Below are 23,558 nucleotides of genomic sequence, written 5' to 3'. Positions count from 1 at the left end.
CCAAGTACAAAAACTGTAACTACATATGTAAACCTCCATGACTGGCATAACTGAAGACAACAGTTTTAGCTGGCATGGAAGACACAATTTATTCCATTAAAACCACGCATGATTATATGTAAGAAGGAAAAAAGCCCTTTAAGCTTTTAGGAAACAAATAATTTCTAGGGTTAGCAATTAGGAAAACAAAACAAAGCCAAACCATTTGTATTTGTAAACTGAGTATACTTGCTGTGGTTTGACTAAGATGTGCTAAAATCTTGGATTTTTTTCTTCAAAGAATCACCACACTTTAAGATGCTAGTAATGTAAAAAACCTAAGCATAGGCAGAGTCATTCCCCTACTGCTCCATCTGGGTTTTCAGTATTTTACTACGCTTTCACATCTACTGCATGAAATAAAGATCAATCTGTTTCCAGAAGGCTCCTTTGGTGGGTGGTCTGAATTCTTTCTATTTCTTAATTTTATTTTCCAGGACATTCAGAGTTTTCTTTCCATTTTCTGTGTTAAACTTAGTGGTTTTACAGAGCCACAGAACCAATAACATAATATGGAGTATTTGTTTTATTTCTTCCTATATCCAGCATGGTTTTACACACAAGCTGATCTACCTCCAGAACCATGCTGACCATAAAAGACGCATTTCTAATTTGAGCTTGGCCCTAATTCTCCTGCCTTCATCAGTTTTGCATATCATTGATGTACTATGACCCCTTGAAGAATATTCCTTACACTTGACCCTCTCAGTAGTTTCATGGGATTCTCCCCATTCTCTTTGTACTCTTACCAAATGCTCTCGCTCTGCCAAATCAACATGCCCTCAGAACACTTGCATGAAACAAAACAAGACTATTTTCTCTAATTAAAGTTCTTGCTCTGTCTACAGTAACGTCGGTAGAGCCTTCACAAAACATACAACCTATGAAGTCACTGTATTATAAAAAGTTTGCTGGCAGTCTTTTGAAACTTGTGTCTTACACGCTGGAGAAAGCAAATCCCTTATCCGAGCAAACCAGTAGAATAGAGTTCTGAGCCCAGATAGATTTTGGAATTATGGAAATAGACTCTGTCATAAATGTGTGAAAGTGTCATTTTGTACATCACACACCACGGTAACCCGTAAATTAACAAGAAATCAATGCAGGGATGCACCTTGAATGTGAAGACAAAGCTGGTTAAGTATCTGTGGGCTGCTTTAATTTTGCATCCACAAATTTCAAAGCATCATATACAGGGAGTGAACTCTTTGTATCAGAATCAAAATACACACCCAGTTCTTTCAAACACCCCAACAAAACAGCATTGCCTCTAATGGGGTGTAAATCTGTTTCTCCAGTGTCTCTTGATACGTAAAGATGGTACATGGACTAGCCAGAGCCAGAGTACAACTAATGAACAGGCAGGCTAAGCAAACTTTCATGATTGCAAGGAACATCTTTAAGTCATAACCTGAGCTTAGCGGATGACACAATCATTGCCTGAGTCATCTGAAAATCTGAAACAATGGCTCTGAGCATGGTAAACTTTGTCACTAATCTGACAGTGTGTAGTGTCATGACTTGAAGGAGGGGGAGAGGGACAGCAGGGGTTCTGCCACTTCAGCAGACAACTGTATGGGTGGAGCAGGAGCAGAAAAGTACAGTAAGCCTGACTCAGTCTCCAGCAGATACATTCCTGATGCTTCAGCAACACGACTGAACTTCACAGCCAGGACACTCGGTGCCTGTCACACTCAATAAGGAAATGGCATCTCTTACTGATGGTGAGCAACAATGCAGGGAGGAATCAAATGACAGAGAAGCAGCAAAGCAGAGGAGCCAGGGTTTAAAATCAGGATTTTAAAACCTCACATGATCTAAATAAATACTGGCACTGACATACCTGATTTGGGGCTGTCATGCAAGGGAAGCCTAGTCTTTAGATAAACAGAATGTCTGCCCTTAACCTCCTGAACTATCAATTTTCCTTGTCTAATACTGCAGAAAGGTTATGCTGCAGTGCCCTGTGCTTCCTCACATTTAAAGTTAGGGTAGCCAAGGGCAACAAAGACTCCTTCCTCTCTAGCCTGATAGCAGAGTTCTTCCTTCCTTTTGTTCACATGAAGAACAAACACCGAGTTGAACAATAACAGTAGATGCTTCATTATGATGCTCTCCTGGGCACCCAGCCCTGGTTAGCATTATCTTACCACTTGGTTTTGTTTTGAAGGAAACCAGGAATGGTCCTTTCAATTGCTGGTGTTTCAAGATCAACATTATCTCTACTTCCTCTATTTTCAAGTCTCCTTATTTTACCAATACGTGGCACTATGAAAAAAAAAAAGGACTAGACGCAGAACCAATGAACGGAGAAAACTGCCAGTCTAAGAGGCAAGCAATAACAAAAGGCCATTTAAGTTAGCTTTCCCTGAACCAGTTAAGCTACTGATTCTGAGCATTACAGAAAAAAAAAAAACAAAACCAAAACCAAAGAAAGCCAAAGCAACTTAATCCTTGGCAACTACTGAAGGAAGTGCACGAGGAACACAGTTTAGGCTTGAAATATACTTTATTTGAAAACATCCAGGAATCTGATCACACTTCCTGAAATCAACATCAGCACCAGGCCCCTCCCTGTCACATCTCCTACTTTAAGGACAAAAAGGCCTTTCGTCATTCAACAAAATCCATACCCTCTGATCCATAACAGACAGGTAGCAAACCTGATTTACCACAGACTTATCACTTGGGCATTCCTGCAGACTTGGACAAGTAATTGTTTTGGACAAGTTACTAAATTATCACTCACTTTTTACACACTAAGGGAGGGACAGGTGAACAAATTTAATGACAATGGTGCAGTCCTCTCTGGACCATCAACTCAGGCATAGTCAAGAAGCTACACTGAAAACAGACGTTGGTGGACACTGTTGTCCAGCGGTGACTGGGAAGGGGAGCAAAGGGGGACAGACAGCTTCATCCTCAGCCAAGGCTCTTTTTCTGCAAAGATCTGTCCACAAAAGACACGCTCATGAGGAAAGCCAGACTCAATTAGCGCCACGCTGTTGGCTGCAGCCCTCAGGTGGGCCAGCTCATTTACCCCCTCTGCCAGAAGAGGACTCAAGTTTGCAGATTCAGTTTGCGTGCTTAAGTTTCCTGTGCCCTTGAGTGATACAGCAGTTAAGTGCTGTCCTTCCTGAGCCCAGGCAGCTGGGACCAGATGGAGGGACACCTTTCTCCCATCACGTTCAGACATGACAGTGGAATTTAGTTCATTATACACTGGAGAAATCTGGACTTGCTCTGACTTCTGGACACTGCTTAGGAACCTTTCCTAAGGCACAACAAATCTTCCAAATGAAAATCAAACAGTGCCTCGGGAGGCTGCTTGTCCTCGCTGCTGCTACAGTAGGTGGGAGGCTACAGGTTAGTTGTGTTACCCCTCATTCCCCAGTTCAGCCTAATGCACATTTGAGACAAAGAGGAGAAGCAAACCTGTTTCTCAAGGAAAAGAAAGTATTCTGGATGAATAAAAGTTAGCTCTGTTAAACTCCAGTAGAGTCCTATTCAGTATTACTCAGCTGGAAGGACTGTAGTGATGAAGCAAGGCCACAAAGCTGTAGGGGAAGGAAGGCCGAGAGGCAAAAAAGAAACAACATACCTTTGAGCTCTGGTGTGCACAGCATGAGGCCCTGCCTCTGTATCAAATATGAAGGTGGTTGGGATCCCATTACAGAACTATCAGAGTTATGCTTTAACCACCCTGATTTAGCGGTTTTGGCTTTTGCTACCACATTAGAATACATTGGCTTGATTTTCAAAGGTAACAAGCACCTAGACCTCCCACTGACTTTAGTGACATCTGCAGCTCTAAAAATCAATTTGAGATAGTTTGCATATTGAGAAGAACTGAAGGAAAATAAAAGGCCTATTGTGTGGATACGAAGAGTTTAAACACTGCTGATGGGTGGTATATGAGTCCCTTCCCTTTTCAAATGATTTTAACTTCATGTTTTGTTTGGTTTTCCTGTTGATGCATCCTGCACCCTCCAGTGCTAGGCTGGTGGGATCCCACATACTTTTCCTGGCATGTGGAGTTTAAAATAAGAGACCTCAGCAATCGGATATCCTCAGCATTTCCAGCTATTGAACACAATCATGAGTACTGTGATCCAATTTCAGAGCAGAAAAGAAAAGATATATAGGAATATTCTCCCTGTGCTGGTACGGGGCAGACAAAAGAAAACTAAGCAAACAGGATGTTCTGCTCCTCTGTGAACTTCAGCAAATGGCCACGGCAGACAGGATACAGTCTACAAACAGGCAGCTGCAATGTATGTGCCTGGCTGCCCGATACCTTGTTCTGGGTAATTCACTCACAGCACAAATAAGGCATGAAGAAAGTAAAAGGTGTAGCACGCAGTTCCTACCTCACATACCTCAAGTCCTTCATCAAACACACACAGCTTGAAGAAGGAATGTGATGTTTCCTATATGCTACAAAGCAAAAGAGTGTCATCCCTAAACTCACTCAGAACATCTTCAAGAGTGCAATGCTTCATGTTCACGACTCAGGACATCAGCCTGCTTATTCTAAGCATATTCACTCAACAGTAAGGCACATCCCAGCTGAGGTCTCCACAATGGCACTCTGAGAAATCACCCTATTACAGACTGCTTGATAGCATTCTAATAGTCCCACAACATTTTCTAGAAATGTCACTCTTCACATCTCTGCTGCTGCTTCTGGAGAGCACACCTTCACAGGGTGTTGGACCGAATGGGAGATTGATTCTGTAATGGAAAAGCTAGGAAGTTTAAATGAAAATGAGATTCAGTGGAAGATAAAGTAAAATCTTTTCAGCAACAATATCTCTTGTTGAAACGTTATTTGTGGCATCACCTGCCTGTGCTTCCTCTTCAGCCACGCAATCGTGTGTGCGCTGCCTTGCCTCCGATTGAGCCCTAAGGCAGACCCTCTAGGGTTATTCAGGTGGCAAACCAAGAAAAGCCGGGGCTGATACACCATGCTCTAACAAACTGCTGACTAAACTTGTTGCCTCTCTCATGTCTGTAACCCTTCGTTAACTCAATCCAGCCCTGAAATTTAAGCTCCCAATTTTTGCAGGGGTCTTCACAGAACTGAACGACAAAGGCCAGATTCTGGTTTCGCTAGAACGGAAACAATAAGGAGAAGTGCTACAACAATCATTAACACTATGTTAAAAGTTCAAATGAATGCTATGGAAAATACTTTACAGAAACAGCCCCATGTTATTAATTTTAGGGAATGATTTTAATAAGAAAAACCTTTTGAAGTAAAAACCTGTTTGTTGGGAGGGTTTATCACGTGTTTGTTTCTATGAAAGTGCTGTATATTCCTGTTCCACCTTATCAAGACAGATTTAAGCTTATATGATAAGATCATTTAAATTTGTAGTTAATCCAGTTTTAAAGACAGGGCAAGTCTACACATCAGATGCAGAGAGACCTGAGGTTGTTCTAGGTGTGTTAATTCTGAAAACACAGAGCAAATTTCAAAGAAAAACAGCACTGGGGCCAAAGCAGTGGGAACCCTATTTGCAAAATGTTATCCCTGCGCTAATAAGCGCCCCCTCAGGCAAAGTTATCTAGTTTAGATGAAGTGCTATTCGAATGTGCCTATCTACACAGGATTGCACTCTGGAGACTTCCAGGTTTAGGCTGTAGCTAACTGTTGGATCTCCACATCGCTCCCCCCTCCCCAACACAGGGGAACAATAAAGTGCCCAGCAACCTGGTCCCTTCAGCAACCAGGCTGTACAGAGATCTTACAAGATTTTAATATAGAGAATACATAAAGTCCTACAGCTAAAGAAAAGCTGCATGTACTACCAAGGTTAAGTCACTTGGGTCATAGTCCTCTATTGCTAACTACAGTTTTACAAGATAGAATGACAGTAGTGATGGCTTCACCAAACATGCTAGTGATGGAGCCAGAATAACTGTGAGGACAGCAAAAGAAATCTAGTTATGCCTATGTGAGACAGGGATAAATCACAGTGAGACTTAACTGCCCTTTACTTTCCTAAGTTGCACACAAAAGCATGAGATTTCACTCTGGCTGAAAAACATGTTTCTGGACAGACATTTGTTTGGCTTCCTACTCATTCATACGTTCACTTAAGAACACTAAGTCCATTTTAGGTACATTTGACCTTATTCTACAAATCTGTAGCTTGAAAGATGTAACATCTATGTTAAATCCAGGCAATCGCTAGTAGACTCTTGGTCTTCTACAACAACGTTCAGTTCCCAGAACAATATACTGTCACAAATCACAGATACTACCTCTAATCAACAGACAACTTCACTCCTTGTTAAAAGCCTTTTGGAAAAAAGGCCATTTGCTTTAGCACTGTGCTGAAAACACAGGGGAGCAGCCGACTTTGATCAGGAATTCATTACAGAGAGACTGGTAAGGAGAAGATTTCTCTGAAGTGAGACCATTTTGTCCCAGGAAGCCTATGCCAGCCTTGAAAAGGGGAGCGCCTCTGCAAATACAGACTTCTACTCTTCAGCTCACTGTTTTAACAACACTGGATTAAAAAAAAAAAATTAGTTTTGATTCATACTTGTGTAAATGAGAACAGATTTGGCACACTGCTTGCACTAAGTTTCTTTGATATTACACTTTGTAAAATTTAAGAAAAATTAAATGCTGGCACTTCAGTTGCAATCTAGCAAAGCATTTAGAGACATGTTTGGCTTTCAGTGCAAGAATGCAGTACTGTATCTTCAGTGTCTTTACCTAAGTGTTCAGAAATAAGCAGGCAATTCAATACTTTGTGCTGAACTATTTAACCAGCATGATCTCCTCCCACAAGTTAAGTTCACAGCAAAAAGTATGGCCAGAAACTTTACCATTCTGTTGTCTAACTACTATGCCACTAGATAGATCGTGTTTGCAGAGAAAAACATTTAGTTTTATTCAAATGACAGTTTATTTTGTTTCTACTGGACCTAAGCCCAAGATGCCTCTAGTCCTCCTTCGCAATTAACATATTTTCCCTCCACCTCTCTTCATTACCATTTTTAGTTGGTTTTGCATCTGTGCTTTGCTCCCCTGGACTCCTTCATTTGTCAGCCATGGAGTCTGGCTACTCCAGCGAGGCTTTGCCATCGCTGCTGCAGAGCAGTAGAGTGATTCCCCAAAAGCCACCCCGCGAGGACCCCCTCAACCAAGCGAACGCGATTCCTGGGTCAGGTTTAGTAACTCATTCCCTAAAATGCCACGAACTGGCTAAACAAAAGGACATTTTCATTGATGTCAGTTACATCTGTATGGATGATTTTGCTGGCATTTTCACATTCCTTACTGCCAGGATAGACTTAGCCTACAAACCGATCATGCTTTTTTGCTTTCATTATTACAAACCTGTTAGAAATAGCATGAGGTTTTCAGTGTCCTGTGGGGAATACAGCAAAAGCGGTTCCACCCCACAGAGATCCTAACAATGATCAGTTCATCTTTATCCCTCCAACAGGGCCGGAAATCACCAGTGGCACTGCAAATCTGTTACCATCTCAATAGCAATGCACAACTTTATTCCCATTAATCTGTCTTCCATCCATTCACACATCAAGTACAACCCTGCTTCATTTTACAGATTATATCCATGTTGCTCCAGACAAAGGTCACTTTATAGTTACAGTTCTTCAATTGAATAAAAGCTTTTGATGCAGTAAATCATTGTCTCTCACTGTTCAAACTCACACAATACAATACAAATAATGCTGCCCTTTCTTTCAGAATTCCCTTTCTACCTCACTACTCATTACCAAAGCATTTCTTTACAAAATAAAATGAGGCACTTTTCACTTGCTTCAGCCATATAAATTAGTTATAGCACTTTGGAGACCGTTTGCCATGCTGCACTACAAATCCAGATCCTATGCTATTTTGAGATCAAAATGAGCCTCTTTCATTACATTAGTGACAAATGAAATATAACATACCAAGATTTAGCTGTTCCTAGATCTTTCCCCCCTTAGTACTGCAAAACTTAAAATCTAAGACACTCTCTTCCGAGTGCCACGTATCTTTTTTTTCTACTTATCATAAGTCACCTGTCTCAATAAGACATTACAGGCAAGGTGAGCGTGGTTGTGCGCACACAGACACACGTGCAGTGGAAAAGAGGGCAGGAAAAAGGGTGCATTAATCAGCTAACTAATCATCCACTCCAGTCCACAAAAATCAAACTCTTCCCTTTAGCAATATAAGGTATTTTTTCCTTTCTTTGGGTAGTGAGGGGAGCCAGTCAGCGTGAGGCACAAGTTTTGAGGTTAAACTTGCAGATAACTTTCTTTCAAAAGGAAGAATAAAAGATAGCAGGATCAATCTTAACGTCAAGTACACTCATGCAAAACAGCAAACATTTAATGGCAAGAGGGTTTTATTTAGCACCGAAGGTCATAACAAGAACTGAGGCCAAAAGCTGAAGGTGGACAAATTCTAATCTGAAATACAGAACAAGTACTTAGCAGCAAGGTAACTAAAACTTGAAAACACTGTCAAGGCAAACCAGGAACTCACATTTTTTGGTATCTTCAAATAAAAGTGAATGCCTTGCTAGAAAAAAATGCTTCTGTGTAACGTAAGCTATCAGGTACCTGAAGGAAACATTCATGATATATGGGAAGTCAGTTTCGATGAACTGCTGATCCCACCATCTTTAAACCCTAAGAAACTGAAAATAAATTATTACTCAAAAGCAAGTCCTAGCTCACTAGTATTATTTGCTTTATGTTTTCTTTGTTGCTTCCAGGATCTTCCAGTGAAAAGCAATGTTAATCACTTGATTAAAGCATTCAGCGAAAATCTCGATAGACTCTCCAGTTGGCAACCAGCCACCATGTTCCCTGTCTTCTTTTGCAGCACCATGCTCTGGGTAACAGAGGGCATTTACTTAGGTGAGATGGAATGAGAATTACTTCCACAGACAGCTGAGCTATCAGCTGCTAATAGCTAGGCTCTGTTGCTAACTTGTATTTATGCCCACAGAACACAGCTTAACCCTGACAGTTTATTCAGCCTATCTTCTTTTTGGATATGTATGTGACTGGCAAAGTGGTATCTTCTAGTTCAGCTGACCTAACCCAGTATGTGTGCTACATTCAGCTTCAATGAAAGTACAAGGCAAAACAGCCCAGAATGCATTCTGACTGATATACTAGGAACAGAATTACCAGCTAATAATTTCCAGTCCAAAAAAGAAATTATATCACTGCCAATGAGAAATATCACCTTGTGATTTGCACCCTTAATCAAGTAGATCTGGAGCTTTTTTACTGTTATTCTTCTTTTTGACAGTATCACTTCATTTACTTTAACTAGTATATTGAATTAGGGCAGCAACAGCAAGTCCCTAAACAACATACACAAGCAGACAGTAAAACTTCCATTATTTTGTGATGCTTAGATCCAGGCTTCCGCCTTTCTGTTTAAGATCTCTACAAATTAGAGATCTGCTGTCAGACTGGATGTTGCAATCACAATTCAGGTTCATCACAGAGTCACACTGTACGGCATGGCAGTACGTTACCTGACATTGTGTTGCAATGTAAAGTCAACTGAGGCTTTTTTGGGGTATGCGCTCCACCCCCTCCACTGCACAGTGCATACTGAAGCAATGAAAGGAGGAGACTGAAGGATGACTTTCCTTGCTAAATCTCTGACTGGCCAGTTTTGCTTTCCAATCATGAAATTTCATTTCTCTAGTCTGCAAGCAGAAATAAAAGAATGAGTGAATAACTGGATTCTTTTCATCCCTGAGCACTACAAGTCTATAAAAGCAAAGAAGTTTTCTCTGTGGCACCCTCGGGTAGCCTGGAGCTCGGCTCTGACAATATAAGAGAAGCAGTTCTGCCTTGACTAGGGTCTCCTCCAAACACGTCTATGCTTTCACCGAGGCCATGAGATGCAAAGATACCAGGGAAACAGAGCAGCGATTTACATTGACAAAGAGGATTTTGATACACTCCTCCAAATGGGGCAGCATTACCATCTTAATAGCCTTTTGCTCTCAGCCCTCTTCCTGAGGACACTGGAGATTTTTGCGAATGGAGAACAGTTCCGCTTCCCATTTTAACTGCAACAATAGCAGAAGGGCTTCTTAAACTGCATCAAATAGCAGCCTGTGAAATCCCTAACTAGCCGCACTGCCTCTCCCGCCGTTTTATTATCCTCTGGCGCACAGAACAAAAGGGGGGGGAGCTCCTCCTCATTTTTAGCCCATTCCACACATCCTAATCCCTCAGAGGTGGCAATGGAAATTGCTTGTGGAACTGTTAAATCACACTTTCACTTTGTCTTTCATTCCCCATTCACCCTCACTAATCAAGGAGTTTCCAGCCACATTTTCCGATATCAATTTGTTTATGGCCTATTGGTTAATGGTCCCGGGATGGGACCCCCTGCGTAAGAAGAAAGAATCCTGGGCATTTCAGCCAGCTGCTGCTTCTCGCCAGTTCCCACACCCATCCACTTGTTCCCATCAGCCGCCCTGAATGTGCTCACCTCCTGACACCAACTGAATTAAACAACAAAGCCTGAATGGGAAAGCTGCCTTTGCAATCAGGCTGCGGGACAGATTCCACTTGTTAGCGCTATACGACGTCCCTCAAGCAGCAACGCAGGGACACTCCCTCACTGGCTGACCCATGGCTAGTTGCCTTACTGACATCTTACCTTGCGTCCAGCTTCCCTTTGGAAAGAAGCACCAGCTGTATCTCTCATAAAAACTCTAGCCTCTCTTACACGAGGCAGCCTGGTGCCACTTTCTTACCCAAACCAGCCATTTCCAGGTGACTTGTTCACTTCCTCCTTCCATAGAAATAACGATCATTGAAATGTGGGATGAGAATATGAAAGATTTGCTTTGTAGAACTCAGTGAGATGGCTCACGTGTAAGCACTTACAAGTCTTTGTAAAATAGTCTGTGGCACATTATCAGGGGAACCATGCCCTTGCTTACTACCCATCTTGGAGACAAATATCTAAAATGGAAACATAATGGTGTAGTCAGAAAGTAAGAAAAGGCTCACACAAAGAAAAGCTTCAAGCTGCCTTCCAAAATGTACAAAGAATGTCTGATATTGAGACGGCATTTACTCAGAGAAATCCAAACTGTTATCTCACTGGTTTTTAGAAAAATGGTGAATGATGTTTTAAATGTGCACCCCAGAAACATACGGATACAGGGAAAACAGCAATTGCTATACTCCTAATAGAGTGCTACCCTTCTATCAGAGACTCCTGCTCTGTCATCATTACGTGTTAGCAGGCCCATTTGTTCTTTAAAGGTAGGGTTCAGTCCTTGGTAAGCTATATTCCTGGCTCACAGAAAAGAACTGAAACAAATAAAGACCTTCTCTGAACAAACGCTTCCTGTTTCTGAAATGGGAAATCTTTCTTTCCCAAAGTTTCACTACATCAGTGCCTGAGGACAGTGCAAGAAATTGTCTGCCTTTTTTTATAATGACCAGAAACATCTCTGCAACTCAGAAGATATTTGAGATACAAAAGTAGTTTGTCTTCTGCCCTGTACTGAACCAAAATATGTCTAGACCAACTCTTGCAAGCCATTTCAGTTGAAACTAATAAAAACTGTTTCTTGTTCCTGTAGCCTGTTTAAAATTACTGGTACCAAAGAAATCAGACCAAATTCCCAGAATGGCATCTAAGAACACACTGGGTATAGTATACAAAGGTTTAGGAAACATCGTATGAAACCCCGCATTATCATTATGTAAATGTATCAAATGGAAGCAAAAATGCACCAAAAAATGCTTTTGTTTCTTATTTTTCTACATTATGTATCACCAGAGACGTAAGCATATTTAGTCATTAATATTTAGTCATTAGTAAATGTAAATATGTCGTTGGTCTGGCACAGCCTGTTTGCAGGTGCAAAATGGGCAATCGGAAGGGAGAGAACTGTTCACATACCTTAAAACGTTTGTAGTGCTTTATGGGATCAGTGATTCTTGATCACTGGAACCTGAGAAACAGCGATACTCAACTTTTCTAAATGCCATGGCTGCATATCAGAGAGCATCCTCTGAAGAGAAAGTGACAGGCGCTGACTAGTTTTATTTAGTCTGCTAAACTGATGCAGCAATCAGGAGCCAGGCTGCATAACAACAGACAGCAACTCAACAAAATTGATCTACGAATGTCTGTCAAAAAGTAAGGACATTAAAGGAAGATTTATTGAGATAAGTGGGGAAAAGCAGGGAAGAACCGAACTTCTCTTTTTGCTGTGGTGTGAAAGTACATGATTTAGGACATGGCTGCAAGGAACCCTAGTTCCCTGCCATCATGGTAGTAATATCCAGCTTTTCAGTACACTACCTCATATCCTAGAGAATCTGAGAATTATTTACGACCATGGGGCATTAGCATTAAAATGACCACAAAAACAGAGAACAGATATTAATTTCCTGTATTTTTATTGATGTCAAGCCATTTGCTAAAGAAGAACCATTTATTAGAGCATGTTATTAATGATAGATGGGTATGTTTCTCCTGGAGAAACCTATCCTATAGGAGCAATGTTGCCAGAACCATTCTACTTTACCTTGAAGGAAAACAGGGAGCCTTGATTAATAATTTTAGGGTTCATTCTTAGGTCCATGGCAATATGCAACAACTAATTCAGTATAATCCAAGACAAAACACTGAACATAGCAGAAGGCTGCCCTTGTCAACCAGACTGTTTAAATATGTGGGGTTTTAATTAGGTATAAACAGCACCATTTTCAACAATAGTTGCTGTTATGTACGTTCAGCCTGCTTAAAATACTAACTGTAAAGGCAAAACAATCAATGCTCTGGTCTTACCTTGAAGAACCAAGCCTGATTTCTCAATGGTGTAGAAAAAAGCAGAGAATGGAGCAACAGGGGATTTAGCAACCAGGAGCTGCAAAACAAACAAGTAATATGTAAGTACGCATCTCTCTAACATACTGATCAGAGCTCAAATCCATAGAATAATCTCACTGGATTTAAATTCCAGAAGTGGTAAAACGTACTGCAGAAATAACAAGGTAACTGTTGATCTAGCCCTGTCACTTATGGGTAATTGAAGTCTTCTCATACGCATGTACAAATCATGCTGCAATTTTAAAAAGATTCACAGGTCCTAAAAAACACCATCATGAAAGCAACAAGCTTTGCTTGTCGTCTTGGCGTCCTGTTAAACCTAGTCATTCCTGCTGGTTCAGGCAGTTGCACTCAGATAGGAGACGATTTTGAACAAAACTACAACTGCCACTGTGTAACGCCATTTTAATCTCCTTTAGCTGTTCCATGGATGCACCCCATTGGCTTCTCCAAGAACTCCCCCCGCCATCCTCCTCCTGCCCCTGGAAGAAACGGTGGGCCACCCATGGGTCACCGCATCAGGAATGGTAACATGCCATTGCAATTATCTGGATGTCCTCTTTTTGCATTGACTTGTAATGACCAAGTCAAGGTTTACTCAAGGATCCTGTCCTTGGAGTTTCAAAATAGGAACTGGAATTCCCTCTAGGTGTATAGTGCAATTGCACTTAGCTCGGCATTCAGGTGTGCTGGCCCTCCATGGTCAGGCCAGAAATATCCCAAGTTCTCTGGCTCCACTATGAAGGAACTGTCCTCTGTGGAAGATGAGTTGCAGCAGAGCTCTGAAGACAAAGAAATGGGCTTGTTGGCAGGGTAGGGGACGTGGGATCTGCAGTGCCAGTCAAACTCCCACAAACGTGCCATTCTGTACTATTTGGCTGCTTGATTCTTGCCGATTGCCGACGACTGCTCCCTCACAGCTTGCCTCAAAACAACCCCCATTCTGTCATCTATGTGAAAGTGACATTTTAATGATAGATTCAATAAGCTCTGCCCAGAGTGTGATCAGCACAAGCACTGATCTAATGGTCACCACGTGGGCTCTGCAGAATGCCCTGACAGCAGTGGCTGAAGCAGAGGGCGTGCTGCTGCCCTGCCTCTGGCACAGTGCTAATGAACAAAGCCGAAACAGCTTTCTCCGCTCACCTCCTCAACAGCTGGAAAAGGCTGGGAACTGGAAAGCAGCCCTCCCGGTGGTGGCCCTGCACGCTGGAAGAGCCTTCCTGCCCTCCCAGCCCCTGAGGACGTGGTTTGGGCAGGCGGCTCCCCCTCAGTCCGCCCTGATCCTGTGTGGGGAATCTGCTCCACGCACAGCAATACGGCACAGCCCAAGGCCACAGAGCAGGCCTACCAACTTCCATGTACTGATTTCATCTCACCTGGCCGTGAGGCCTGCCCAGCAACATGCTGTGGAACCATTCCGCACCTCCATGCCTAAGTTTCCAAAGCCCTGTCAGATAACACACCCTCTCAGCCCAAGACAGGCATCCCTCTGTCAGATACATCCAAATACAGATTTCTTAGAACTGCAGACAGTAACCATCTTATTTTTAGAGGTGTGGGGCACCAATAGATCCTGCTGATTTCAAATGGAGCAAAAAACCCCCATTATTTCCAAAGGTCATGCCCTAATTCTGCCAAACATTCAAGCACTTGTAAGGGTCACTGCATATGAATTTTGATTGGTGGTGCCTAATGATCAGCAGGAAAACAGTGAGCAGGTTTTATAAAAGCCAAGAGAGACTACAGAAAAACGAGGAAGTTCATGCTCACCAGGACTGCTCATATTTCACTGAAAAGTCAGACCGTATTGAATGTCTTCATAGATACATGGAACTGGGACATTTATTCCTAAGTGTAAGATTAACAACATCAAGCACCAGAAGCTGGAGCTCTGCAATGTCCTTATCTAACCAGAGTATCTGGCAGCAAATTCTCCTGCAAAATCGAGGCTTGTGTGACTTTCCTGTAGCACTTCAAATGCTAAGGGTATCCGTATAGTGGGTAGGTTTCATTTGTATTTGTACGTAGTCTGCAGACAGGACCATACTTAGATGTCATGCAACTCTTTCTCATCTGATCCTGATACAGGCTGAAGAAACAAAATCCTCATACTTGGTTCGTCAAATATAACCACTATTACCCACACGTTCGCATAGCTAGCTAACATTTTTATGGTTTTCAGAATTTAAACCAGTCTCCCTTCTTCTTCAGACAGTAAAAAATAAAGGCAGGCACATAAAGACCACAAATAGAGCCAGAGAACATCAGACCAGTCCAAATGTCAATGTTTTCCTTTCAGTCATATGAAGCTGGCAAAACCACCTCAGGATGAGATACAACCTTTGCAAACTACTCCAAGTAGGAAAACTGCTGCTCTAGCACTTTCCCCTCTTCCCTGTTAATTACCGTTCTCACTGGAACAAACTCCTGGAGAAAGGAGAGGCAAATCACATCCCAAATCTGTGACGCACCTTGACAAACCTTAAATCCCCTTGCTCGTCGTTATCCCCTGAGCCAGCACTTCCCACCGACGCGGCAGGAGGGGGACACTGCCAGAAGGACAGCAGAGTGCTTCGCACGCCCCCTCAGCTCTGAGAACAAGAGGGAGAGGATGGGGTGGAAAAACTGTGCAAGCGCTCAGCTACAGAGTCTCCCACAACAGCTGGATGTTTAATCGGAAAGGCCTGAAGTGAAACAGTTACAGATCTGATGTCTAAGGTCAAATTTTTGGCATTCTGTGCAGTGCTATGCACATAAATACTAACCTATATATGCATGCGCGCTAGGCACAGTTGTACGTGCAAACGGATAGACATTCAAATAACCCTATGTACATTCTGTTACTGCATTTTTATGCAGTTACAATATGTGCATAACTAAGTATAGCAATGAAAAAATATAATAAATCACATCCTTTCAGCAGCACATCACAGGGCCCCTCTGAAAGGCTGATGCTGCACAGTTAAATCTGAGGCTCAGAACAGCTTCCATTTTAGTGAAATGGGAACAACTCAGAATATTCAAGGGTATTGCTTTATTTTGAAAGTTTGCTTACTGAGAAAAATAACCTTTAAAGTATGATTGCATATTTCACAACCAGATAAAGTACACAGAATTCTTTTTTATAGCACCAAACTCTACATCAACATAACTTTAAAAAAAAAGTAAATATGTATTTAGATTTGTGTTTCAACCAAAGAGAAAAAACTGTAAAAGGTCATCGCAAACCATCCTCTGGTTGGAATAGCCAACACAGAGTAGGTTCTTATGTATGCACAAGGAACTTATAAAACACAGAAGAAAATACATATAAAAAAAAAAAAAAGAAAATGACGTTTTAGAGGCCAAGAAGCAGAAGTATAAATCAAGGATTACCAAAAATCAAGGTAATGCTGACCCTGGAAAGATTATTAACAATATCAAAAAGGAAATAAAAATTGGAGTTTTAATGAAATGACACTGGGGTAGTGATTAAATATACTCTAGATATGAATGAAGAAATAATCAGTTCTCAACAAGCAGGATGACGCTAGTGTTGGGTTCTGCACTTGGGTCGCAACAACCCCATGCAGCGTTACAAGCTGGGGCAGAGTGGCTGGAGAGCTGCCTGGCAGAAAAGGACCTGGGGGCATTGGTCGACTGATGGGTGAATATGAGCCAGCAGTGTGCCCAGGTGGCCAAGAAGGTCTGTAGCATCCTGGCCTGTGTGGTGCATAGGACGAGGGAGGTGATCGTCCCCTGTACTGGTGAGGCCCCACCTCAAATACTGTGGTTCAGTTTTGGGCCCCTCACTACAAAAAAGACATTGAGGTGCTGGAGCGGGTCCAGAGAAGGGCAACAAAGCTGGTGAGGGGTCTGGTGAACCAGTCTCATGAGGAGCGGCTGAGGGAGCTGGGGTTGTTCAGCCTGGAGAAAAGGAGGCTGAGGGGAGACCTTATCGCTCTCTACAACTACCTGAAAGGAGGTCATAGCCAGGTGGGGGTCGGTCTCTTCTCCCAAGTAAGAGGTGACAGGACAACAGGAAACAGCCTCAAGTTGCACCAGGGGAGGTTTAGACTGGATATTAGGAAAAATTTTTACACTGAAAGGGTTATTAAGCATTGGAACAGGCTGCCCAGGGAAGTGGTTGAGTCATCATCCCTGCAGGTTTTTTAAAAGATGGGTAGACATAGTGCTTAGAGACATGGTTTAGTGATGGTTTTTGTCAGAGTTAGGTTGATGGTTGGACTAGATGATCTGAAAGGTCCCTTCCAACCTAGGCAATTCTATGATTCTATGCTTAAAAAGGAGGAAAAGGTAGAAAATGGGAATTATCTATATAATATAGATATAGATATAAACTAACAGCTGAGTGGAAAGAAAACTCCAGGAGCTTAGCATGTTCAGTAGAAAATAGATAATCTCTTTCAAAACATTATAAGAATCAGCATAGAATCATTTAGGTTGGAAAAGACCCTTGGGATCATCGAGTCCGACCATCAGCTCCACTTTACAAAGTTCTCCCCTACATCATATGCCCTACCACCACATCTAAATGACTCTTAAACACATTCAGGGATGGTGACTCCACCACCTCCCTGGGCAGCCTATTCCAGTGTCTGACCACTCTTCCTGTGAAGAATTTTTTCCTAATGTCCAGTCTAAACCTACCCTGTTGCAGCTTGAAGCCATTCCCTCTTGTTCTATCACTAATTACCTGTGAGAAGAGACCAGCACCAACCTCTCTATAATGTCCTTTCAAGTAGTTGTAGAGAGTGATGAGGTCTCCCATCAGACTCCTCTTCCTCAAACTAAACAGTCCCAGCTCCTTCAGTCGCTCCTCATAAGATTTATTCTGCAGGCCCTTCACCAGCTTTGTTGCCCTCCTCTGCACTCGCTCCAGCACCTCAATATCTCTCTTGTATTGAGGTGCCCAAAACTGGACACAATACTCAAGGTGTGGCCTCACCAGTGCTGAGTACAGGGAGACAATCACCTCCCTCCTTCTGCTGGTCACACTATTTCTAATACAAGCCAGGATGCCATTGGCTTTCTTGGCCACCTGGGCACACTGCTGGCTCATGTTCAGCCGTGTGTCAATTAGAACCCCCAGGTCCTTTTCTGCCAGGCAGCTCTCCAGCCACACTTCCCCAAGCCTGTAGCCATGCATGGGGTTGTTGTGGCCCAAGTGCAGGACCCGGCGCTTGGCCTTGTTGAAGCTCATACCGTTAGCGTTGGCCCATCGATCCAATCTATCCAAGTCTCTCTGTAGAGCCTCCCTATCCTCATGCAGATCAACACTCCTGCTTAACTTGGTGTCATCTGCAAACTTGCTGATGATACACTCTATGTCCTTATCAAGATAACCAATAAGGACGTTAAACAGAAATGGTTCCAACACTGAGCCCTGAGGGACACCACTTGTGACCAGCCGCCAGCGGGATTTAACTCCATTGACCACCACTCTTTGGGACCGTCCATCCAGCCAGTGCTTAATCCATCAGATCGTATGCTCATCCAGGCCATGAGCAGCCAGTTTTTCCATGAGAATTCTGTGGGGAACAGTGTGAAATGCTCTTCGAAAGTCTAGGTAGACAATATCCACAGCCTTTCCCTCATCCAGTAATCGGGTCATCTTGTCATAGAAGGAGATCGGGTTCGTCAGGCAGGACCTGCCTTTCATAAACCCATGCTGACTAGGCCTGATCCCCTGGTTGTCCGTTATATGACTTGTAATGGCACTCAGGATGGTCTGCTCCATGTGAATTTTGGTCTGATAACTAGTTTTTGTCATTCATTTATGAAATTGAAGATGACGCAACATAATGGAAAAGCAAATATAGTCCATAGAAAAAAAAGTAAACTGGTGAGTTGAAGCCTGTAATCTGATTTCAGTATCATGCAGGGCTTTAGAAGAAGTTTTGAAGGGCAGAAGAACTAAAGACTTGGAAAATGGGATAAAACGAAACATGGATGTCATGTCAGACATACCTGATATCCTCCTTTTAATTTTTTAGAAATTTGAAATAAATTGGACCTCATCTATTTGGATCTCTGTGAAGCTTTTAACACTGCTAAATGTGAACTGATAATAAAGAAAACAAGGATAAGCACAGAAGCTGTAATACAAAAGGGGAAACAGTCAGTTATTGAAAAGAAAACACTTCCCGGGTATATTAGTACCTCAAAAGATTACTGACCAGTGATGTAGCCAGGACAAGGGCAGATCCAATTGTACAGCGCACCACCACATACAACTGGCAAAACAAGGGATACATTGGTGTTTCTGTACAAGTCACTAGAAAGCTTTAATCAGGAATACGGTGTACAGCACAGGTCACTCATGAACTCAAACTGCAAGAGATGGGCTGTAGGCTGGTGAGGAGAATGGAGTGCTCATCTGAGAGGCCACTTGAAAAAATTATCTCAGTGAATCTAGCAAAAATGAAGGCTGACTGCTGTCTATGCGTGTAAGTGAATGGAGAGAGGGAAAATGAGAGAATGGAGAAGGAAGAATCACAGAATCTTCAGAGTTGGAAGGGACCTCTAGAGATCACCTAGTCCAACTCCCCTGCTAAAGCAGGATTGCCTAGAGCACATTACTCGGGACTGCATCCAGGCGAGTCTTGAAAATCTCCAGAGAAGGGGACTCCACAACCTCCCTGGGCAGCCTGTCCCAGTGCTCTGTCACCCTCACTGTAAAGAAGTTTTTCCGTGTATTTGAACGGAACTTCCTATGTTCCAATGTTCCAAGAAAGAGAAGGGCTTCTCAAACTCACAACACTGGCACAAGAACAAACATGCAGCCACAAATAAATTTTTGGCTAGAAATTTTAAAGTTTGTAACCACCAATAAAGTGAGATTCTATAAGAGTCTTCAACTCAAAGAGGCAAGGCTAAAAAAAAAAAAATCTTTGTTTTTAGGATTCAGATTAAAGTATTTATGAAAGAGATATAAAGCAGTGCCTGGGATGCACTCTAAGACCTATGAAGTCTCTTCATCTCCTATGGGTGTCCTGAGAAGCACCGAAGCCCTGCCAACTCATCTTTTATGCTGATAGAACTGACAGAGTTGGAATAATACATACTAACAGTGTCCCTTGATGGTCCATATGCAACTAAGGATCTTTGTGGTCAATAACCCAAGAAAAAGTTTCTGGCTTTCAAATACAGAATTCATAATTTAAAGCCTTCTCATCTCTATCTTCTGGTGAGCATCTGCTCCTCTCCCTAAGATTCCAAGCAGCCACCCGAGGATGTGGAGAACACAAGGGGTCTTCCAGGATAAACTCAGAAGCAGGCAGCTCAGGCAGAACAGATATTTCTAAAACTCACATATATTTAACTCTATGCCTTGTTCCAATTCTAAATCAGCCCTGGCCAAAAACTGGAAAGGGAACAGAAAGGTTTATTATCTGTACCTGGATCTGATCAGAATTCTTTATTAACAAGTTGAAACAGAAACCTCTTTCCACAATCTTACTTTCCCAAACTTAAGATTAAGAACCTAAATTTTCAATCCAACATAAAAGATTTCCTTGTTTCTTTTTTCGCTTCAGGAAAAGAAAGAAAAATACAACTCCACTAATGTTCTTGACGCACGTAAAGGAATTAATTGCTTTGTTTCCTAACCAGATAAGTGAAAGACACACCTTTTACGATAAGCACTATTTAGTGAAGGAATCAAAGATGAAATCCAGGCCTCACCAGAAATTTTTTCCTATTGACACTTAAGTGCAGTCAAAGTTGCACAAAAGGAGTATGCATTTGGATATTAGTAAACAGTAATGGTAAATAATAGTCTAAAGAAGTTAGCAGGCATTTAGATTACAAAAATGATTTTTTGAATGGTGAAATGAATAGAAAATAGACACAGAAAAATGATGAAACGGTACTGAGTCTAATTGTTCCTATCCATGATGCTTCTGGAATGCCACCCATGAGCTTCTGGAATGGAATATAAAATCCAGATGCAGTTACTCTTACGGTGCTGTCCTACTAAAGCGCAAATGATAGCGATGGACGAGAAAAGTAAAAATCAACGCTATTTTAAGTTTTGCAAAGTCCTAACTTTACAAAATGGTCAAATCTTAGTTTCCCTTCTTTCCTTTCTAGCATCACATATCCCTGTCAGGAGGGTTGTAATAATTACTTATTATTTAACAACAATGTAGAATAAACATTAAACAACCAAAAAATTATTTCTGCCGTGAGGCACATTAAGAATACAAAGGTACTATGGAAGAGGAAATATATCACCTTGATGAAAAGTGAATAGAAACTGGACAGATGCCATTAGATTAGATAAAGGAAGATAAATGGGAGACAAGCAGAGCAGTTGAGAAATAAAAGGCTTAGAGATAATTGATGATGACAGTAGAAGTATTGTACATTAAAGTTTGTTTTTTAATTAGGGAAAGCATTTTTATAAATAAAGTTTATTGTTTGTAAGCTTTATGGAAGAGATGAATCACAGAAATTGATTGCGGTAGCCCAGCAGAAAATACTAATTATTGGGACAACATGACCTGTCAATAGCAACGAAAGTGATGAATTGGAAAATGTATTGGATGGACTTTCAGAAGTAGTCTGATAACCAGAAATCAAGGCAGTGTCCTGCCAAAAAACAAAGTAAAGAAGATGAAGGGAACAAAGTCTTACATCAAATTAGTTATCAAAATGCCAGGATGATAAACTAACAAACGGTGAAATAATAAGATATTTTCACTGAGCTATAAGTTCTCATATGGTAAAAAAAATATGATTTCATAATGGAAAACTATTTTAACAAAAGTAATGACTAAGATATTTCAATGAAATATTTGAGAAAATCAGTTGTATTTACATTTAATACATCATTTCCGTTTAGACTGGAAAGACATCCAGTTTCTTCCCCATTTTTTTACTGAGACTATTAAAAGAAATTAGTTCTTAGCAATGACTTATGAAGACGAGTGAAACTATTCAAAGCCTCGTTTAAAGTATGTTAGTTTCTTATCAGTGAATTTAACTTTTTATTCTGTTCTGTGTTAAGTTTTTCCTTAGATTTCCTTTTCTGCCAGACTTACCTTATCTCATCTTTTGTACTGACAAAACGCGTATACGTGCACTAAGGACCAAGTAACAAAATCACATTTACAGCCAATACTTATTTTGGAATTCAGGTCTACTGACCAATTACCAAATACAGGAGATTCGTGAAAGAAGTCTGGCTCTCACTACACTTGCTGTCCTTATTAAAACAAGGCTGGCTTGCTGGGATTTTTTGCTAATTCATATTGTTGTACTATTGCAGTAAGCAATCGTTGCTAATAGTCGGAGCATTTCAGGAGAACTCTTCAGTTACACCAGAGAGAACTGAGAAGAAAACCTACAACATTGGCAGTGTCATTCAACAGAGAAAAGACTACCTCTCAAGGTTCGGTTAGACTCACATACTAATGAAATCAGTTCTAAGCTAAACAAATCTTTCCCTTTATTGTGCCAAATTGTCTGGGTGGACAACCTTCATGCCAGAATTTCCCTTCTTATTGTAGATTAGAAGGGTTGTTTTTTCAGCTGCAATAGAGCCCAGGAAAGAGCCAGTAAGGAAAACAACAAAGTTGATTTTGCATCAGATATCCCAGCAGACCTCATAACTGTTTTTTCTGCCCTCCCTTCTGGTTCTTCTTGGGCCCTATGTGCAGGAATTTGATATTCCAGAAATGAAAATGGCAGTCCTTATTCTGCAGATCATTTACTTTAGAGCAGGAGCTGCGACCCAGTTCCCAGGGCCAGTTCTCATTCCCAGTCCCACAGGTCACGCTGCCTCCAGCCCACCAGAAAGGTGCCCAAGGGGAGAAGCAGGAGTTCCCCAACAGGCCCTAACGCCACAGTGGCATCAAGGCTTCACACAGCAGCATGCCAGTTGTTCCCTGCTCCCCTTTCATGTAGAAGTATCATTCAGTGCAATGAGATGCCTCTTTACAAGGTAGGAGAAAAAACGGTTGTGTTTTCTGCCAAGCCTCACCAAACACTAGTGCCTGTTAGACCTTGGAGCTCTCCAAGGATTCACGCTTGCAGCAGGTTCTGATTTACCTTGGGAGAAATTGCTCCTTGTTGCAGAACCAAGAAGTGACCCATTTCCAGTGTTGTGGTGAAAAAAACATAGTTTAGGTATTCTGCAATCATTTACTTAGCTCTTAAGATGCACCCATAAACAATTTACTGATCTCCCACCGCAAATAATTCTTGGGATGACAGTATTTTGCTTTTATATGGTACTTAATCTGTAGATTTCAAAAAGGCTTTACAAGAGCAGGGAAAAATATCCCCGTTATCCATTTGGGTAAATTGAAGTTCAGAAATTAAATACGTTCCTAAAGATTGTATAGCTGATATCAGTACCAAAAACTGAATAAGATGTTATCAAATCACATTGCCTTCACAAGCAAATCACTGTAGAATTCGTTTGACTTTATCAGGGACTTGTGTTTTCTTATGTAAATGATTATCCCCTGCTTTATATCTTCCTCCAAACCCTTTCAAGGGAAAGCTTTCTATGCACAGATTTTCCCCTTTCAAGCAGAAGAAAACTCAGCCACCCCAGCAGTACTGTCTGCACTTGTTTGCTTGTCGTCAGTAGAAAAGGCTGCAGGCTGGGCAATGATTGGGAATAAAGAGGAAAAAC

General features: G+C 41.7%; 1 protein-coding gene across 7 annotated transcripts in view; it reads right to left on the bottom strand.

Annotated features, from left to right (window-relative positions):
- RAD51B (RAD51 paralog B) overlaps nt 1-23,558 on the bottom strand; it is a 419,926-nt gene that overhangs the window by 127,015 nt on the left and 269,353 nt on the right. For all 7 annotated transcript variants that reach the window (XR_008466383.1, XR_008466384.1, XM_054201146.1 and 4 more), the window contains exon 10: nt 12,866-12,944. Coding sequence is in view for 5 of the 7 variants with exons in the window: in XM_054201146.1 (XP_054057121.1) it covers nt 12,866-12,944 (79 nt within the window). In the remaining 2 variants the exon portion in view is untranslated. The remainder of the gene's footprint in view (nt 1-12,865; nt 12,945-23,558) is intronic.

Source organism: Rissa tridactyla, chromosome 4 (assembly GCF_028500815.1).
Source record: "Rissa tridactyla isolate bRisTri1 chromosome 4, bRisTri1.patW.cur.20221130, whole genome shotgun sequence".
Classification (NCBI taxonomy): Eukaryota; Metazoa; Chordata; class Aves; order Charadriiformes; family Laridae; genus Rissa; species Rissa tridactyla.
Note: the sequence above shows the minus strand (reverse complement) of the source record. Positions and strands in the feature narration are given on the sequence as shown.